Raw genomic sequence first — 20,840 nt, forward strand, 5'->3', positions numbered from 1 at the left:
AGAAAGTACTAAAGTTATTGCTTAAACTGGAAAAACCCATGGTCAAAAGTTTTTTTAGAAAAGAGTTTGTTAAACAGCTATTCTTACAATTACACTCATGTAACCGCAGAGAAATGTTCAAGCACATATTAAACATCACTCTTTCGAATGACACAACCAAGGCATATGTTAACATGTATGGCTTTTTTGGTGATTGTTATTACTACCCATAAATTACTGTTTGACTGAAAAAGGTTTTTACAAAACTCCACTTCCAAAATTAACATTTTTATTAAATCAAGTTAAAAAAATGTTCACTGTAGAAAAGTCAACAAGGATTTTAACAAAATCAAAATATACCTTTTTATACAATATATGTATATATTAGCAGCAAACTACTTCTGAGACTTTCTTTTATGTTCTTTTGAGTTATTTATTTTAAAGAAAGCATCAACAATGTATTAGTATGGAATGTCAGCTAATCCACTCTTCATCTTTTATTCTGTGATTTGGGCCTTCTAGTACAAGTTATTTTATGATTCTCATTAATGAATACTAAGAACAAACCCAGTTTTTGACTAAAATGTAGTGAAACAGAGTGGCTGGTAGAATCCACCTCACTACTATAGTCCCACATTACCTTAAGATAACAAATGAGCACCATATAAACAGGTAATTGTGTAGGTGTGTAAACTCATTTTTAAGGTGTAATAGTAGCCAAGTAGATAACTTAGCATTTGACTGTTACTTTAAAAATTTGGTGACATACAAAATTTTAATCAAATCAGATAAATACTTTGATCCCATATTGCTTGTGCATTTTTAAAATCTTAATAGAAATTCTGTATATAACCTGACAAACTGCATGCATATATGTGTATATACACATACAAAAGTGTATGTATATATGCATATACATCTTTAGATTTGAACAAATTTCTAAACTGAGACGAAGTCAAACCTCTCATTTAAATATATATATAGAATGTAATATCACCAACTGAAAGTTTCTAATAAAAGTTTCATCTTAGCTAATCAGCAATTCTGCTATTGAAAATTCTGAGGCCAAAGAGCTGTAATTCAGCTTACTGTACTTTAGGCTTACAAATTAGTCAGCCAAACAAACAAGATATGAAATTACCAATTGCCCACCAAAGAAATAAATTTTTCTCTTGATATTTCCTTCTAACAGCAAAAAGGAAATATCTATACAATGAGCTTTCACTTTTTAAAGAGTCAAAATTAGTAAAGAAATCTCACTAGTCTTCAAAAATACTAAACGTTATATAAATACAATTTTCTTATAATAGTTGAATTCCTCTGCTAGAATCTGTATTTAAAAAAGTTTCCTTTGGATTGTTTCATTTAGCACTTCAAGTCTCCATTCTGCAACTCAAATAACTGGCTCAGATTTGTTAGGTTTATATCAATCTCATCTTTCACAATTTGGTACTCTGTTACCTGTGTACAATAATGTCAATGGGAGGAACTGCACCAAATTTCAAAAGCAAGGAAAAATTCAATATGTAATATAAAAAGATAAGTACAACAGGGATTCCCTTTTCACCATTACATTAATGAAATATAATCCTTTTAATGCTTTTAAAGATAATGTCTTAACTTTTATCTTTTAACTTATCAAGAGAATGAAGTTTTTAGATGGCCCACCTTTTTCAATTAAAAACTAAATCAATAGACTGAATTACTTTTATTAATATGCACATCAAGTTATTGAAACGGTGACTTCATGTAGTTTTCTCCTTAAAGATGGCACTTGCAGGTACAAAGATGCAGAGACGTCTACAGCCTTCAGACGTTTACCTGAAAAGATTCTTCAACAGCAGTTTGATATTGGGTTTCCTCATCTAGCTGAAGATTCTAAAAACAGTAACATTAACATGTCAATAGGAAAAACATACTCAATACTTAGTCCAATACATTACACATCTTGATACACATACATACTTGAAACAGTTTATGTTACACCATATACTTCTTTAAAATATAAGCACTAAATACCTAAACTTTTAATAAAAAAATTCAGTTACAATTATTTAGGAATAATTGATAAATAACAGATGATCAGCAGACAATGAAATTTGAGAATTACAGTGTTTTATGATAAGTTATTAATTGAAAGTAGTATAGTTAAGGGTAACCCACAATCATAAATTTTCTGTCATCTCTAGAAAAGAATGCCAATGTTGGAACGTATATTTATTTTAAAAAAAATAAACACTTATTACATTAAGACAGTTGAATTAACATCATCTTAATCATAACATAAAGGTAAAAACTACAGTTCACTCAGTCTGATTATACTACTACTCAACTTGAAAAATTCTATTTCCTTTCAATTATGGTCTATGGACTTGCTTTAAAATAGGCCTCCATTTGACAATCTCAAATCATTAAAATTACATGTTCTTCTGTGGCAAGGTAAAACAGTCTGACAATTAGATCAAAAGCAGTTCACAAAATAAATTTTTGTTTTTCCAAACACATAGTTCTCCAGATGCAGTAACCTTTCTTACACTGAGAATTTAAGAATAACCTATAATTACTTCATAAAACTACTAAAATTATCAGAGTACACTTGAATTTTACATATATTTGAAATATTATTACATATATATTTTTATACAGTGTGACTAAAAAATGTAAATTACACAAAATAAAAAATATATATATCAAGAATGACATAATTTCAACACTGGAGGGCAGAAGAAATGGAAATTCTGTTCATGCCATTCTCAGAATTGCACATGTCTGTGCTTATTACATAAACTGGAAAACAAGTATGAACCATTCTTTGTCAGGCTGAATCTTGAATTAGATAAGGTTTTAATTCATTGAAGATGAATAAAATGCAATTTCACAATTAGTAAAATGAAAGTCATCTAATTTTTTTTTTGTAACTATCAAGACACATTTGGGAAGTAGAAATTAACCTCATGCTTTGCTCTGGGGATCCATTTTTATATTATATAACTTCCCTCATGCACTCTGTTAAAGCAGTGAACTAAGGCCAGAATCTGCCATTCAACCTGGCTTTACATAAATAAGCTCCCTCATTTTTAAAAAGAATGTGTCTCACGTGCAGATAAAAGAAATCTATTATGAGTTTAACAAGCTACTTACACTACACAAGAAATACATCCTCCATCTGTCACACCAATTTTACTTTTCTAGCAAGTATAATTTTCCTTAAATCTAGACAGTTTTCATATACATCATCATTTTGTTAATCTGGGGGTTTGCTCTTCCTCTATTAATTATCTCTCTAATATAGAAGGTGGACAGTAAATTCAACTTTCACCACTTCTACAAACCAAAATTCACCTGTAGTATCATAAAAACAACAGAACTTGCTCTATAACCATCCAGTATGATACATCTTGCCTCAAAACGCAAGTCTAGATTGAAAAAGTTAATTTAACTTCAATATTTAAATGGTATTTTCTTAATCTTGAAAAACTCACTTACCACAAATTCTCCATAATCAAACTGATGCCTTTGATTTAGATGACTAACGAAATTTCTAGTAATCTGGCTAGGATCTCCCCAAGGAAGAGACACACAAATAGGACATGTCTATAAAAAACACAGTATTTCAAATAAAAAATAATGAAAATAACCAAACAACATTATTGAAAGTATTAAAACATGTTACAAAAAAATCTACATGAAAAGCATTTCTAAGGGCCAAATTTCATGACTAGATTATTTCTAGATCAAATTACCTTAGATAAATTACACTAATCCAACACAACACAATAAAAAGAGAGATCTAACATATTCTATTACTTAAATCTGATTATTCTACTGTTTTAACAGCAACACCATATCCAGCCTTAACCAACTGTAATAATAATTACCAGTAACCAGTATGTAATCTCATTAGAGCCACACAATAACTGTGACATAATTATTATTATTAGTTTAATTTCATTTATAAGTAAGATGAAAGCAAAGGAAGCCTTAAATTGTATCCTTAAGGTTTCAAGTGAAGTAAGTACATCTTAAAAAGTGAATGGATTACAGACTGAAATGAAACAAAACAGAACTTTAGTAACTGGACTATAGCCAAAGTTTGTGCTATGTTGAATATAATGCAGAAACAAAAATTCACTAATGCAATATAAAACAAATGAAATCTCTTAAATATGAGATTTTCCCCAGGAGATGTCTTTGGCACTGTATCTGTTTACTTAACAGTAACAGACCCTCTCCTAATGAGCAAAGTAGGGGGAGTATCTCCCTTAGCACTACCCGAGACTTTAAGGGCATACTGGGGCATACTCTTCCACAACTTTTTGTAAAACTGCTAAGATGTATCCACAATCCTTATTTTATCTTTTGATACATTTTCCTTCTAATTTCTGAAGAAAATATTTACATATCAAAATGGTAAGTATCTCTTCCAGCTCAGTTTCTCCTGTTTGATATACAGTTGAAATTGAAACTCATGCTCCAAATGTGGAGCTGTAGAACCATTAACACAATGCTGGAATCCTGCACTCTGCTCTATTCTCCTTCACTCATCAAAAAAGGTCTCACCACTCTCATACACACCCTCAAAATGGCATCAAAAAGATATGTATGCATCACATGGAGGCTAAACAATACACTACTTAATAACAAAGTGATCACTGAAGAAATCAAAGAGGAAATAAAAAAATACCAAGAAACAAATGACAATGGAGACACGACGACCCAAAACATATGGGAGGCAGCAAAAGCAGTTCTAAGAGGGAAGTTTATAGCAAGACAATCCTACCTTAAGAAACAGGAAAAAAAAAAAAAAAAAGAAACAGGAAACATCTCGAATAAACAACCTAACCTTGTACCTAAAGCAATTAGAGAAAGGAGAACAAAAAAAACCCCAAAGTTAGCAGAAGGATAGAAATCATAAAAATCAGATCAGAAATAAATGAAAAAGAAATGAAGGAAACGATAGCAAAGATCAATAAAACTAAAAGCTGGTTCTTTGAGAAGATAAACAAAATTGATAAACCATTAGCCAGACTCATCAAGAAAAAAAGGGAGAAGACTCAAATCAGTAGAATTAGAAATGAAAAAGGAGAAGTAACAATTGACACTGCAAAAATACAAAAGATCATGAGAGATTACTACAAGCAACTCTATGCCAATAAAACGGACAACCTGGAAGAAATGGACAAATTCTTTGAGAGGTATAACCTTCCAAGACTGAACCAGAATGAAATAGAAAATATGAACAGACCAATCACAAGTAACGAAATTGAAACTGTGATTAAAAATTTTCCAACAAACAAAAGGCCAGGACCAGATGGCTTCACAGGTGAATTCTATCAAACATTTAGAGAAGAGCTAACACCTATCCTTCTCAAACTCTTCCAAAACACAGCAGAGGGAGGAACACTCTCAAACTCATTCTACGAGGCCACCATCACCTTGATACCAAAACCAGACAAGGATGTCACAAAGAAAGAAAACTACAGGCCAATATCACTGATGAACACAGATGCAAAAATCCTCAACAAAATACTAGCAAACAGAATCCAACAGCACATTAAAAGGATCATACACCATGATCAAGTGGGGTTACCCCAAGAATGCAAGGATTCTTCAATATATGCAAATCAAACAACGTGATACACCATATTAACAAACTGAAGGAGAAAAACCATATGATCATCTCATTCGATGCAGAGAAAGCTTTCGACAAAATTCAACACCCATTTATGATAAAAACCCTGCAGAGAGTAGGCATAGAGGGAACTTTCCTCAACATAATAAAGGCCATATATGACAAACCCACAGCCAACATCATCCTCAATGGTGAAAAACTGAATGCATTTCCACTAAGATCAGGTACAAGACAAGGTTGCCCACTCTCACCACTCTTATTCAACATAGTTTTGGAAGTTTTAGCCACAGCAATCAGAGAAGAAAAGGAAATAAAAGGAATCCAAATCGGAAAAGAAGAAGTAAAGCTGTCACTGTTTGCAGATGACATCATACTATACATAGAGAATCCTAAAGATGCTACCAGAAAACTACTAGAGCTTATCAATGAATTTGGTAAAGTAGCAGGATACAAAATTAATGCACAGAAATCTGTGGCATTCCTATACACTAATGATGAAAAATCTGAAAGTGAAATCAAGAAAACACTCCCATTTACCATTGCAACAAAAAGAATAAAATATCTAGGAATAAACCTACCTAAGGAGATGAAAGATCTGTATGCAGAAAATTGTAAGACACTGATGAAAGATATTAAGGATGATACAAATAGATGGACAGATATACCATGTTCCTGGATTGGAAGAATCAACATTGTGAAAATGACTACTACCCAAAGCAATCTACAGATTCAATGCAATCCCTATCAAACTACCACTGGCATTTTTCACAGAACTAGAACAAAAAATTCCACAATTTGTATGGAAACACAAAAGACCCCGAATAGCCAAAGCAATCTTGAGAACGAAAAACAGAGCTGGAGGAATCAGGCTCCCTGACTTCAGACTATACTACAAAGCTACAGTAATCAAGACAGTATGGTACTGGCACAAAAACAGAAAGATAGATCAATGGAACAGGATAGAAAGCCCAGAGGTAAACCCACGCACATATGGTCACCTTATCTTTGATAAAGGAGGCAGGAATGTACAGTGGAGAAAGGACAGCCTCTTCAATAAGTGGTGCGGGGAAAACTGGACAGGTACATGTAAAAGTATGAGATGAGATCACTCCCTAACACCATACACAAAAATAAACTCAAAATGGATTAAAGACTTAAATTTAAGGCCAGAAACTATCAAACTCTTAGAGGAAAACATAGGCAGGACACTCTATGACATAAATCACAGCAAGATCCTTTCTGACCCACCTCCTAGAGAAATGGAAATAAAAACAAAAATAAACAAACGGGACCTAATGAAATTTCAAAGCTTTTGCACAGCAAAGGAAACCATAAATAAGACCAAAAGACAACCCTCAGAATGGGAGAAAGTATTTGCAAATGAAGCAACTGACAAAGGATTAATCTCCAAAATTTACAAGCAGCTCATGCAGCTCAATAACAAAAAAACAACCCAATCCAAAAATGGGCAGAAGACCTAAATAGACATTGCTCCAAAGAAGATATACAGATTGCTAACAAACACATGAAAGAATGCTCAACATCATTAATCATTAGAGAAATGCAAATCAAAACTACAATGAGATATCATCTCACACCAGTCAGAATGGCCATCATCAAAAAATCTGCAAACAATAAATGCGGGAGAGGGTGTGGAGAAAAGGGAACACTCTTGCACTGCTGGTGGGAATGTGAATTGGTACAGCCACTGTGGAGAACAGTATGGAGGTTCCTTAAAAAACTACAAATAGAACTACCATAGGACCCAGCAATCCCACTACTGGGCATATACCCTGAGAAAACCATAATTCAAAAAGAGTCATGTACCAAAATGTTCATTGCAGCTCTATTTACAATATCCCGGAGATGGAAACAACCTAAGTGCCCATCATCAGATGAATGGATAAAGAAGATGTGGCACATATATACAATGGAATATTACTCAGCCATAAAAAGAAACGAAATTGAGCTATTTGTAATGAGGTGGATAGACCTAGAGTCTGTCATACAGAGTGAAGTAAGTCAGAAAGAGAAAGACAAATACCGTATGCTAACACATATATATGGAATTTAAGAAAAAAAATGTCATGAAGAACCTAGGGTTAAGACAGGAATAAAAACACAGACCTACTAGAGAATGGACTTGAGGATATGGGGAGGGGGAAGGGTAAGCTGGGACGAAGTGAGAGAGTGGCATGGACATATATACACTACCAAACGTAAAATAGATAGCTAGTGGGAAGCAGCCACATAGCACAGGGAGATCAGCTCCGTGCTTTGTGACCGCCTAGAGGGGTGGGATAGGGAGGGTGGGAGGGAGGGAGACGCAAGAGGGAAGAGATATGGGAACATATGTATACGTATAACTGATTCACTTTGTTATAAAGCAGAAGTTAACACACTGCTGTAAAGCAATTATACTCCAATAAAGATGTAAAAAAAAAAAGATATGTATGCATCAAAAAGAAAGTATGATTCTTTTCCTTTCTTGCTTTATGCACTCATATACTACATTCTGCAAGGATACAATTTACAATGCTACTGCTTGGTAATGAATCCTCAGTTCACCTTTCCTTTTTTCACTCTTTCCAGGCTATTTTCGTACATTACCCTCACAATTAAGCATACGTCTTTTTATAAGTTAGTTACTGGGATTTTAAATATCTCATTTTGCTTCACAGTCATCAATCTTTTGTTGACAAAATATACCTTACTGACAATGCCCCACAAAATTTAAAGTAACCACTTTCCCTTGTACAAATGAAGTGAAATAAATGGGACAGCATACCTTAAACAGAAGACTGTCTTAAACATACATACTTACCACAGGAACTATCTGAAATAGGTGATTACTATTACAGTGATCCAGTAAACGCTGTCTGGTAAAATTTGATTCTTGACACAAGGGACACTTAAAGGTGGGATGCCCAGAAGAACTATAAAACAATTTTAAATGCAGCATACTGAATTTGAAATCATAACGTAAAAATGATGAGCTCCTATTTTTTGACCAATTTTTATTTCTTTCTTTAAAAGTTATAATTATAGACTAATCAAAGATTGTCTCACTTTTAAAAAACTATGTTTTCAATAAATAATCTACAATAGATATTCCTAAACAATCTCAGTTTACAGTACCCTTAGTGTCTAGGAAATTTTTTCATGGTGCCTCTACAAGAGGCCTAAACAAAAATAATAACAAACCTAGCTGTCTCATTTATTAAAGTAGTTAGATTCAAACAACTTAGTCATTCCTGTAACTAATAGATGTCACTGTATGTCCCTTGAAAATTCTAAATATCCCATGGTGTCCCAGTATGGAAACACCATATCTAGGAAATTAAAACTTTTAAAAGACTTACATCCATATGGTGTATCTTTAATTTATCCTAGTTCTAAGACTCTAACATACAAAATTCATAGGAAAAGTGAAAAACAAAAGCATCAGCCATCAGAATGATCAACATTTCAAAATATTCTGAGGATCAGGCCATCACTGGGTTTTAATATCTCAATTTCAGCAAGGGACAGTTCAGTATTGACAACTCTGCCTAAATTATGCATGGAAGAAATCTGACCACAGTGAAAGAGGAGAGCTACACGCTTCTAATTTAATGTGACCTGTAAAAGCAACTGCATCATTTATCTCTAAACTGCTAACTTATGCATTATGTCTGATGATTTAACTGAATTTAAATTTTTTTAATTTAAAAATCCATTATTACAAAGTGATAGGTATTATTTACTAAAATAATAGAAATTCAAAAGCTTACCTTGTATTCTCTTGATACGTTTCTGTGTTATCAGATGTGGATGTTTCACTCCTATTACTTAAGAGGCATGGGGGGGAGGGGGAGAAGTTAATACTTCAAGTAATAAAGCACAACACAGATTCATTAACTGCTAATGAAGACAACCAGTCTGAATTTGTTTGAAAAGCCTAAACTTCAAATAGTTCTGAACTATGATATAATTATGGCATTAATTACTTTTCAAATAAATTCTGATAAGACTGCTTATGAGGTCCTTTAAAAATTAATTTAGGCATAGTTACAAAAGTATAGAGAATATAGTATTTTGCAGAATTGTCTTAAATCCATAGCATGAACATTTCCCCAGGTCCTTTAGACTTTCAAATTAAGAGACTCCCCTACCTCTACCTGGACTAGTTAGTTTTTGAATGCTGGGGTAGAATCAAGAATTTGTGAACTTCTTGACTTGTAACTAGGATATAGTTTAAGGTTGTAGCATCCAAAATGATGCTACAACTCCTAAATGGAGTAGGTTAAGAAAAAATATTTGAATGTTCATTATGTTTATATTTTCCAAAAAGGAACTAGGCTTTCCAACATTTAATATACAGAATAACTTGATGTCCTCACTGGGACCCCATGCCAGAGTCATGTGTCTTATGCAGTATCAGAGAAATCCTGAGAGAAAAGTGGGCATTCCATATGAGGACTGTCAGTCATGCATTACAGAATTTCATCAATGTAGTCAATTTTATAAAAATAAGGCCTTTCAATAGCAGAAACATTAAAATAAAAATGAGATAGGTAGTGGACCACAAAACTGTTGTGAAACTTAGAAAACTGACTTTTCATTTTTCTTTTACAAAAGGACAAGCAATACTGTATCATCTACCTAACAGATGTTCTCCAATGACAGTCATTTCCCTTCTGTGAAAATACTGTTGTGTCTCCACACACATTCTCTGCAAGAAAGCTTCCCTGCCCAAATAGGAGACTATTAAACCACTATTTTGCATCTTTTTAGCAGTTATTAATCTGTCTCTGCAGGTAAAGGTGGTATTCTAACAATGTGGAGACTAAAAACTGCTTTTCAAAATAAATTCAAACTACGGAGAGTGCATGTGTTAAAGGGATGTTATGACTTTACCAAAAACAGTATGTCACCTATTTTTTAAAAATCTCATATCTATACATTTAAACTTGGTAACAGATTTTTCTAAACTGTTTTTAAATCTTCCAAATAAAGATAATCATTGGGTTTTGAACATGCCCTAATAAAATATAAAAACTTCCAATTCGTTTGTAAGAACAACTATAACATAATCAGAGACTATGGAAAATTTCAACAAAAGCCCTTTCAATATTTACCAAATGGGACTGAAAAATATAGGAATCTCAACCTATGACATACTCTTCCATTTGGATCTGTATTGTGTGTTGTAGGTATCTTTTCAGCCATGATAGTCATCAAGACCAAGTATCAAAGTAAAGTGAATTTAATCGAAATCTTTAAATTACTGTCACTGTATTAAACCAAGATTTTAAGAAATTTTAGAAATCACAGTCAACCACATTGTTTTCAATAAAAACAGTAATAAAACTTTAAGAATGAAAATATTTTATACCATTAAATAAAGCAAACTTATTTTTAAAGTAACTTTTTCATCTTTATCTCACTTAAATTTTGCATGTGTTATGCGTAAAGTATCAGTACTATAAAACACATGCATAGTTTTAAAATAAACACACACATACTCAGAGTACATGCTCAATTTTTTTCACTGGTGGGGTATGCAATCACAAAACTCCTGATTTAAAGCATTTTCATATCAAAGTTAATGCCCTTTTTAAATGTTTTCTCCTTTCCACCTACTTTTACAATTCTCTATTTTCCATTATTATTGTTATCATCATTCTAGTCCTTCCTGATCATCCTGTATCATGCCCAGGGCTATTACTGGGAACCTACTCATTTATTCTAGAAATGTATGAATGAGTTCAACAATAGAAAATCTATTACTGACAACCATACTATCAATTTAAAAAACATATGATCATTTATTTCATCTGATGTAGAAACCATTCACTAAAATTCAACCTCCAGAATGGAAACAAAAACAAAAAAACCTCTCATCACCCACAATGCTTTTAAAAGTACAAATCCCTAAACTCTAGATAGCAGAGTATCTGGGAATGAAGTCAGATGTATACATTTTTTTAACTGCATACAAGATTCTGATTTGAGTAAGAACCATTCAATGGAGAAATCTTAAATTCAGGATGATAGCATCATAGAACAGATAAAGAATATGTTAAAAAAACTGTAGTGAACACCATCCATAATAATAAAATTTTAGATGCATTCCCACTAAAATCAAGGAAAAACAGGTGCCTTCTATTTAATACTGGATAGAGGCCCTAGTTAATGCAATAAATCAAGTACAAAATGAAGCAGTAAGAGACAAAAACTGCATTGACAAACCAAATAATTTTCTACATAATAAATCCAAAAGAATCTACAGGTAAATTATTTAGAACTATTAGAACTAATAAATCAGCAAAGCTGCTAAATGAAAGATTAACATAAAAATCCTTAATATTCCTACTCACTAGTAATAACCACTTAGATTATAAAACAGGAAAAAAGATCCATTTGTACAGCAACAAAAACTGTAAGGTTTTAGGGGCTTCCCTGGTGGTGCAGTGGTTGAGAGTCTGCCTGCAGATGCAGGGGACACGGGTTCGTGCCCCGGTCCGGGGAGATCCCACATGCCGCGGAGCAGCTGGGCCCGTGAACCATGGCCGCTGGGCCTGCACGTCCGGAGCCTGTGCTCCGCAACGGGAGAGGCCACAACAGTGTGAGGCCCACGTACCGAAAAAAAAAAACAAAAAAAAACTGTAAGGTTTTACCAGGAAAAGATATACTAGAACATATTTATGTGTGCTCTAAATGGACTTCTTTTACTGAATTTTTTTTTTTTAATGGAAGAGATAAACAGGTGGGAAATTGGGTGGGAAAAATGAGTATCATATGATGTCAATTCTCTCCAAATTAATCTATGATTTCAATAAATTCAACCTTTATAATGCTTCCGATCAAAATCTCTACAGGAATTTTTAGAAAACTCAAGTCTGATCCTAAAATTCATATGGAATAGCAAAGGACCAAGAATAACAAACAATTTTCTAGGTAAAACAAGAGGGAGAACTTTCCCTACATGATATTAAGACCTATTGTTAAAGCCACAGTAATTAAGATAGCATGGTATTAGAGGAATAAACGAAGCAACAGAACAGAATAGAGATGTGTAGGACCAAAATGGCATTATAAATCAGTGGGGAAAGAAAGGACTCCTCAATGAATGGTACTGGGACAAATGGTTATCACTTGGGGAAAATTTTTCCTACCTCATGTTATACATCCAAAATAAATGTGAAAAGCACAGCTTTAAAATGTTAAAGAAGAAAATATCTTCTATAACTTTATGATGTGGGAAAGGATTTCTCAGCATGACACAAAAAGCAAAAAACATAAAATAAATATAATATATATAAAAGTATAAATATAATACTTACGTATGTCAAAAGACACAATAAGACTAGCCAAAGACTGATCAAAAATATTTGCAATCAGGCAATGAAAGCCAAAACAGACAAGTGGGACTGCATAAACTAAAAAGCTTCTGCATAGCAAAGGAAACAACAGAGTGAAAGGCAACATATGTAATGGGAGAAAGTATCTCGAAACCACGTATCTAACAGAGGGTTAATCTCCAAAATACATAAGGAACTCCTACAACTCAACAGCAAAGAAACTAATGACCCAATTACAGAATGGGCTAAAAATACGAATAGAGATTTCTCCAAAGATGACATACAAATGGCCAACACGTATATGAAGATTCTCAATGCCACTAATCATAAGGGAAATACAAATCAAAACCACAATGAAATATCACCTCATAGCTGTTATGATAGTTATTATCAAAAAAACAAAAGACAACAAGTGTTGGTGAGGATGTGGAGAAACTGGAACCTTTGTACACTGTTGGTGAGAATGCAAAATGGTGCAGCTGCTATGGAAAACAGTTACAGTGAAGTTCCTCAAAAAAATAAAAAGTAGAACTACCATATGATCCAGCAATCCCACTTCAGGGTATTTATCAAAAAGAACTGGAATCAGAATCTTGAAGAAACAGCACTCCCAAGTTCACTGCAGTTCTATTCACAATAGCCAAGATATAGAAACAATCTTGTGAATGGATAAAGAAAAAAAGATATGAATGGATAAAGAAAATGAGGCATATACATGCAACGGAATATTATTCAATTTTAAAAGAAAAGAAAGTTCTGCAACTGTGACAACATAAATAAACCTTGAGGCCATTATGCTAAGTTAAACAAGCCAGTCACATGCATGATTCCACTTATATGAGGTATCTAAAATACTCAAACTCAAAGAAGCCAAGAATAGAATGGTGGCTAACAGGAGCTACAGGACGGGGATATGAGAGTTTCTAATCAACATGTACAAATTTCAGTTATGCAAGGTAAGTTCTAGAGATCTGCTGTACAACACTGTGCCTATACTGTATATAACAATACTATACTGTACACTTAAAAATCTGTTAAGAGAGTAGACCTCATGTAAAATATTCTTATCATGATAAAAAGAGGGGTGAGAAAAAAACCCAAAAAACCTATGCATGACTATGCCATTTTATGCTAAATTAAATTGTGGCATTACCTAAGGCAGTTTTCAAAATACTAGAGTACCTCATTTCCAGTCTTTAAAAGGCGAAGAAAAATCTCCAGTTCTATGCTTACACGTTTCAGAAAACAGCAAAAAAAATTTTTTTAATTCTTTGGAAAAAATGTAAATATATTTGTATTGCATGTAATAAAGAATTATTATCCAGAATATATCATGAATGCCTATAAATAAGGAAAAGGAAATTTTATCTCATACTTGTACCAGATTCCTTAATAGTTACTTAGCTACTGAAAATGTTCAACACCTTGGAGAGAAATCTGTTATAAACATAAAACCGTTTGCAAATTTCATTCTTTCAGTCTTTGTGAAGTGTTGTATTTGGACTAAACTGTTATAGGTTTACTGACATCCAGTTATTAATGTTTACAAAGAGTTAAGATTAGTTGGAAAAACCTGCAAACAGACCAAATAATTTCCAAGGAAGATAAAATAGAAATGTGTGCTGGTATCTAATGATTACATGCATCCTCCCTCTCTCCTTTCTAGTAGCTAAAGAAAACAGAAAGATACAGTCCTACATGTTAAAAACAGAATTTTATGTTATGAACTAGAAATGGTGTTAGTAAAATAACTAGCACTGCTACATAATTATTATAAGAAACTACCCCATACGAATGCAATAATTTTGTTAAACATTCACCAACATTTATTACTTTATGGTAAATAGTTTTACCCTGACTGATCTGACTGAAACGTGTGTTGGTTTATTTTGGATGACTCGACTGGAAGTTATACTGTTATACACAGATGGAAAGGCAAATTATGTCTGTTTTATCCATCCCTGCATATTCAATAACATGTAGTGTGCCCAGTAGTTCAGAAGGTACAATAAATGTATGCTGAATTGATTAAATGATCTAAGGGTTTATTTTGAATATTTTTTAAACTATGTTAGTTTCTTCTTTTGAGGACCTATGGGCAAAGCACTTCAGTATAATCTCTCTTATTATCAGGAAAAGCTGTCTTTCTCATTAAGAACTATTTGGTTTACAATATCATAGACTTATTTTTTTATGAAACCTTTATTTTTTATTTATTTTTTATACAGCAGGTTCTTATTAGTCATCCATTTTATACACATCAGTGTACACGTATCAATCCCAATCACCCAATTCATCACACCCCCACCCCCACCCCCCTGCCGCTTTCAGCCCTTGGTGTCGATATATTTGTTCTCTACATCTGTGTCTCAGTTTCTGTGATATCAGTGATGTCGGTCTGTAATTTTCTTTGTAGTATCTTTGTCTGGTTTTGGTATCAGGGTGATGGTGGTCTCATACAATGAGTTTGGGAGTGTTCCTTCCTCTGTAATTTTTTGGAAGAGCATGAGAAGGATGCGTGTTAGCTCTTCTCTAAATGTTTGATAGAATTCACCTGTGAAGCCATCTGGTCCTGGCCTTTTGTTTGTTGGAAAATTTTTAATCACAGTTTCAATTTCGTTACTTGTGATTGGTCTGTTCATATTTTCTATTTCATTCTGGTTCAGTCTTGGAAGGTTATACCTCTCAAAGAATTTGTCCATTTCTTCCAGGTTGTCCATTTTATTGGCATAGAGTTGCTTGTAGTAGTCTCATAGGATGCTTTGTATTTCTGCGATGTCTGTTGTAACTTCTCCTTTTTCATTTCTAATTTTATTGAGTCCTCTCCCTCTTTTTTTCTTGATGAGTCTGGCTAATGGCTTATCAATTTTGTTTATCTTCTCAAAGAACCAGCTTTTAGTTTTATTGATCTTTGCTACTGTTTTGTTTCTATTTCATTCATTTCTGATCTGATCTTTATGATTTCTTTCCTTCTGCTAACTTTGGGTTTTGTTTGTTCTTCTTTCTCTAGTTCCTTTAGGTGTAAGGTTAGATTATTTATTTGAGATTTTTCTTGTTTCTTGAGGTAGGCTTGTATAGCTATAAACTACCCTCTTAGAACTGCTTTTGCTGCATCCCATAGGTTTTGGATCATCGTCTTTTCACTGTCATTTGTCTCTAGGTATTTTTTGATTTCCTCTTTCATTTCTTTAGTGATCACTTGGTTATTTAGTAACGTATTGTTTAGCCTCCATGTGTTTGTGTTTTTTACGTTTTTTCCCTGTAATTGATTTCTAATCTCATGGCGTTGTTGTCGGAAAAGATGCTTGATATGATTTCAATTTTCTTAAATTTACTGAGGCTTGATTTGTGACCCAAGATGTGATCTATCCTGGAGAATGTTCCGTGAGCACTTGAGAAGTGTAATCTGCTATTTTTGTATGGAATGTCCTATAAATATCAATTAAATCTATCTGGTCAATTGTGTCCTTTAAAGCTTGTGTTTCCTTATTAATTTTCTGTTTGGATGATCTGTCCATTGGTGTAAGTGAGGTGTTAAAGTCTCCCACTATTATTGTCTTACTGTCGATTTCCTCTTTTAGAGCTGTTAGCAGTTCCCTTATGTATCGAGGTGCTCCTATGTTGGGTGCATATATAATTGTTATACCTTCTTCTTGGATTGATCCCTTGATCATTATGTAGTGTCCTTCCTTGTCTCTTGTAACATTCTTTATTTTAAAGTCTATTTTATCTGATATGAGTATTGCTACTCCAGCTTTCTTTTGATTTCCCTTTGCATGGAATATCTTTTTCCATCCCCTCACTCTCAGTCTGTATGTGTCCCTAGGTCTGAAGTGGGTCTCTTGAAGACAGCATATATATGGGTCTTGTTTTTGTATCCATTCAGCAAGCCTGTGTCTTTTGGTTGGAGCATTTAATCCATTCACGTTTAAGGTAATTATTGATATGTATGTTCCTATTACCATTTTTCTTAATTGCTTTGGGTTTGTTTTTGTAGGTCCTTTTCTTCTCTTGTGTTTCCCACTTACAGAAGTTCTTTAGCATTTGTTGTAGAGCTGGTTTGGTGGTGCTGAATTCTCTTAGCTTTTGCTTGTCTGTAGAGCTTTTGATTTCTCCATCGAATCCGAATGAGATCCTTGCTGGGTAGAGTACTCTTGGTTGTAGGTTCTTCCCTTTCATCACTTTAAGTATATCATGCCACTCCCTTCTGGCTTGTACAGTTTCTGCTGAGAAATCAGCTGTTAACCTTATGGGAGTTCCCTTGTACGTTATTTGTCATTTTTCCCTTACTGCTTTCAATAATTTTTCTTTGTCTTTAATTTTTGCCAATTTGATTACTATGTGTCTTGGCGTGTTTCTCCTTGGGTTTATCCTGTATAGGACTCTCTGCGCTTCCTGGTCTTGGGTGGCTATTTCCTTTCCCATGTTAGGTAAGTTTTTGACTATAATCTCTTCAAACATTTTCTCAGGTCCTTTCTCTCTCTCTTCTCCCTCTGGGACCCCTATAATGCGAATGTTGTTGCGTATAATGTTGTCCCAGAGGTCTCTTAGGATGTCTTCATTTCTTTTCATTCTTTTTTCTTTATTCTGTTCTGCAGCAGTGAATTCCACCATTCTGTCCTCCAGGTCACTTACCTGTTCTGCCTCGGTTATTCTGCTGTTGATTCCTTCTAGTGTATTTTTCATTTCAGTTATTGTACTGTTCATCTGTTTGTTCTTTAATTCTTCTAGATCTTTGTTAAACATTTCTTTCACCTTCTCAATCTTTGCCTCCATTGTTTATCCAAGGTCCTGGATCATCTTCACTCTCATTATTCTGAATTCTTTTTCTGGAAGGTTGCCTATCTCCACTTCATTTAGTTGTTTTTCTGGGGTTTTATCTTGTTCCTTCATCTGGTACATAGCCCTCTGCCTTTTCATCTTGTCTATCTTTCTGTGAATGTCTACGATATCATAGACACTATTAATAACATAGTGGATGTTTTCCTCTTTGTACTACTTGGAAGCTGTGAAGCACAGTGTACAGAGTATTACAATATGTTCAGCTAATAACTGAAATCCTATGTGCTGGGTATATTTTTTGCCCCTCTAGATCTTCTCTCCTCCATTTTTCACCATGCTCTTTGTACTGAGAAACTAACCTGCATTAACAGGTTCCCTTCTCTGCTTCCCAAATGGGTTCAGCCCAGCAGGAGATTTGGAGGAAGAACAAGAGGAAGGTTAGGATACCTATTTTCCAGACTCCTTCCCAGCAAAACTGCCTTGACTGGTTGCATCCCTCTCCAACTGCCCTCTCCACATAGCTTTCTTTCTCCAATTCTGGTGTCTACTTTCTCCCCTCCCCTGCTTTCAGTAGACCCAGAGTACATGACTATTCCTTGTGACTTCCTATACCCTGCTTACATAGTGCACCCAATACTCTACTCCTTACAAATAGTCCCTTCACACACAAAAATAAAAAATTAAAGAATAGTCCTTCACTAAATTCCCCTCAAATTATCTAATTTGAATATAATTATCTGTTTCCTCCCAGGACCCTGACTATACATTCTGGCTTCTTATATTTCCTACCATTTTTTAAAAAATCTTTTCCTTCCTTCAACAATTTCCTTACTAGAAATTCATATACAAACTGAATTTTTCCATTGCAACTAGAATTTTGCATAGGATATAAACATGAATAAGACTAGGAAGCCCATTCTACTAGATTAAAAAAACAGACAAGTAAACAGGAAAGACTTCAGAGTATCTAACACTTGGTCTAAGTCTTCAAAGAGAAGAAAAAGTCCACTGGCTGGCAAAGTGTGGGTTAGAATGGTGGGGAAAGTATGGAGGTGAGGGAGTGATGGTGATGATGATGATAATTAAAAACTAACATTTAGGAAATTCCCTGGCAGTCCAGCGGTTAGGACTCTGTGCTTTCACTGCCGAGGGCACGGGTTCAGTCCCTGGTCAGGCAACTAAGATTCCGCAAGATGCGCTGCACAGCAGGAAAAAAAAAAAAACAAAACCAACAAAGCAAACAAAAACCCCCAAACATTCACCAAGTAAGGTGCTATTCAATATGTTTTACTTCTATTAACCTACTTATTGACTCCCACCAATGAGGTGTTTAATAGTATCACCACTACCTTTTTAAACAGATGAGAAAACTGAGGTACAGTTTCTTGCCAAAGTCATACAATTAGTAAATGACAGAGCCTCGTACCCAGCAGTCTGGCTCCAAGTCTTCATGTTTAATGACTAAGTTATATTGCTTCTCAAGGATGGCCAGGATACAGTGGGAATAATTCAACATGGCTAAGGCATATTATGCAATATGGGTAGCCAAGAAAGACAAAGGCTAAACGGAAAGGTAAGTGCCAGATCAGAAAGGGCTTTAGAATAGGGATTTTGTCTTATTAAGCTAGTTGTTGAATTAGATCATGGAACCCCTTGAAAATCCTGACATTCTCTCTCCAGAAAAATGCACACATAGTACACACAAAAAATTGGCAGTTTAAGCAGTTCACAGAGCCCTTACTGGTCCGTGGAACCCAGGAGGAGAAACACAGCTATGGGGCCACAGGAAGTCACTGACAAGGTACAGAAGCGTAGGTACAAGGACAAGGAGAAAGAGGTCAGAGTTGCACTTCTGAAATATCACTTTGGCAATCGTATACTGGACAGATTAAAGGAGGACCACCAACTAAAAGAATACTACAACAGTTCAAGTGAGAGATGATGGGGACTTGAGCTACGGAAGTGACAATAGGGGCAGAAGAAAAGCACAGATGAGGAATACTGCTATTAGAAATCAATAGTACCTATGACCAATTAGATCTGGGGGGTAAGAGGGAAGAAGGCATGTCTCATGAGAAGAAAACTGAGTCATTTAACAAGCAGTGACTGTGCACATCATATACACTAGGAACTTTGCTAAGAACTAGAGACACATTGTTGAACAAGACAAACACCATCCCTGCACTTAAGAATAATCTACTGGGTTAATAACAAATTGTTGAGTAATTTCAATACAGCAGAAGTACAGAAATAAAAAAACCAAAAAGGATGAACCGAAGGGGATTTTTTTAAAAATCACAAAATAAGAGTGACCAATTTCATCCAAAGACACTGAGTCAAGTAAAAAGAGAACCTAAGAGAGCAGGAAATAAGAAAATTACTAAAGACCTTTACCTGAACAGTTTCAACTAAGGAGTTGAGAAGAAGCCTTACTACAGTATAAGTGCTTCTAAGAGTGGTTAAATTACTGAAAATTAGCAACATGTGAAATGAAATGCTACTAAAATAAAATCTTAAAGACTCTGCTTAAGATATCGCCTCCTGGGAGCCCTTCTATAATGCTGCCAATACTGCCTTTCTTTACAGAATGGTGTGTGCTTGCTACTGAGTTTTTAAAAATTAAGCACTTCATTGTTTAGAGATACATGCGTGGGTGGTAATACTATAAAGAAAAGCAAAAGAATGAACAATCCAAAAAAGAGGATAGTGGTTACCTCTGGGAGTATGGGGTTCAAATTGGCATGGGCTCACAAGGAGATTCTAAGGTCCTGAAAGGAGCTTCCCTGGTGGCACAGTAGTTGAGAATCCGCCTGACGATGCAGGGGACATGGGTTCGATCCCTGGTCTGGGAAGATTCCATAGGCCGCAGAGCAACTAAGTCCGTGCACCACAACTACTGAGCCTGTGCTCTAGAGCCTGTGAGCCACAACTACTGAGCCCGCGTGCCGCAACTACTGAAGCCCACGTGCCTAGAGCCCGTGCTCCACAATGAAAGGAGCCACCACAATGAGAAGCCTACGCACTGCAACAAAGAGCAGCCCCCACTCACAGCAACTAGAGAAAGCCCGCGTACAGCAACGAACACAGCCAAAAATAAATAA

General features: G+C 34.6%; 1 protein-coding gene across 1 annotated transcript in view; it reads right to left on the reverse strand.

Annotated features, from left to right (window-relative positions):
• Nucleotides 1–1,672: 1,672 nt before the first annotated feature.
• RNF138 (ring finger protein 138) overlaps nucleotides 1,673–20,840 on the reverse strand; it is a 41,503-nt gene continuing 22,335 nt past the window's right edge. Inside the window, exons 5-8 of the mRNA XM_060170628.1 lie at nucleotides 9,385–9,441; nucleotides 8,436–8,547; nucleotides 3,466–3,573; nucleotides 1,673–1,857 (exon numbers count right to left, since the gene is read on the reverse strand). Coding sequence (XP_060026611.1) covers nucleotides 1,789–1,857; nucleotides 3,466–3,573; nucleotides 8,436–8,547; nucleotides 9,385–9,441 — 346 coding nt within the window. The 3' untranslated portion in view covers nucleotides 1,673–1,788. The remainder of the gene's footprint in view (nucleotides 1,858–3,465; nucleotides 3,574–8,435; nucleotides 8,548–9,384; nucleotides 9,442–20,840) is intronic.

Source organism: Lagenorhynchus albirostris, chromosome 14 (genome assembly GCF_949774975.1).
Source record: "Lagenorhynchus albirostris chromosome 14, mLagAlb1.1, whole genome shotgun sequence".
Taxonomy (NCBI): Eukaryota; Metazoa; Chordata; class Mammalia; order Artiodactyla; family Delphinidae; genus Lagenorhynchus; species Lagenorhynchus albirostris.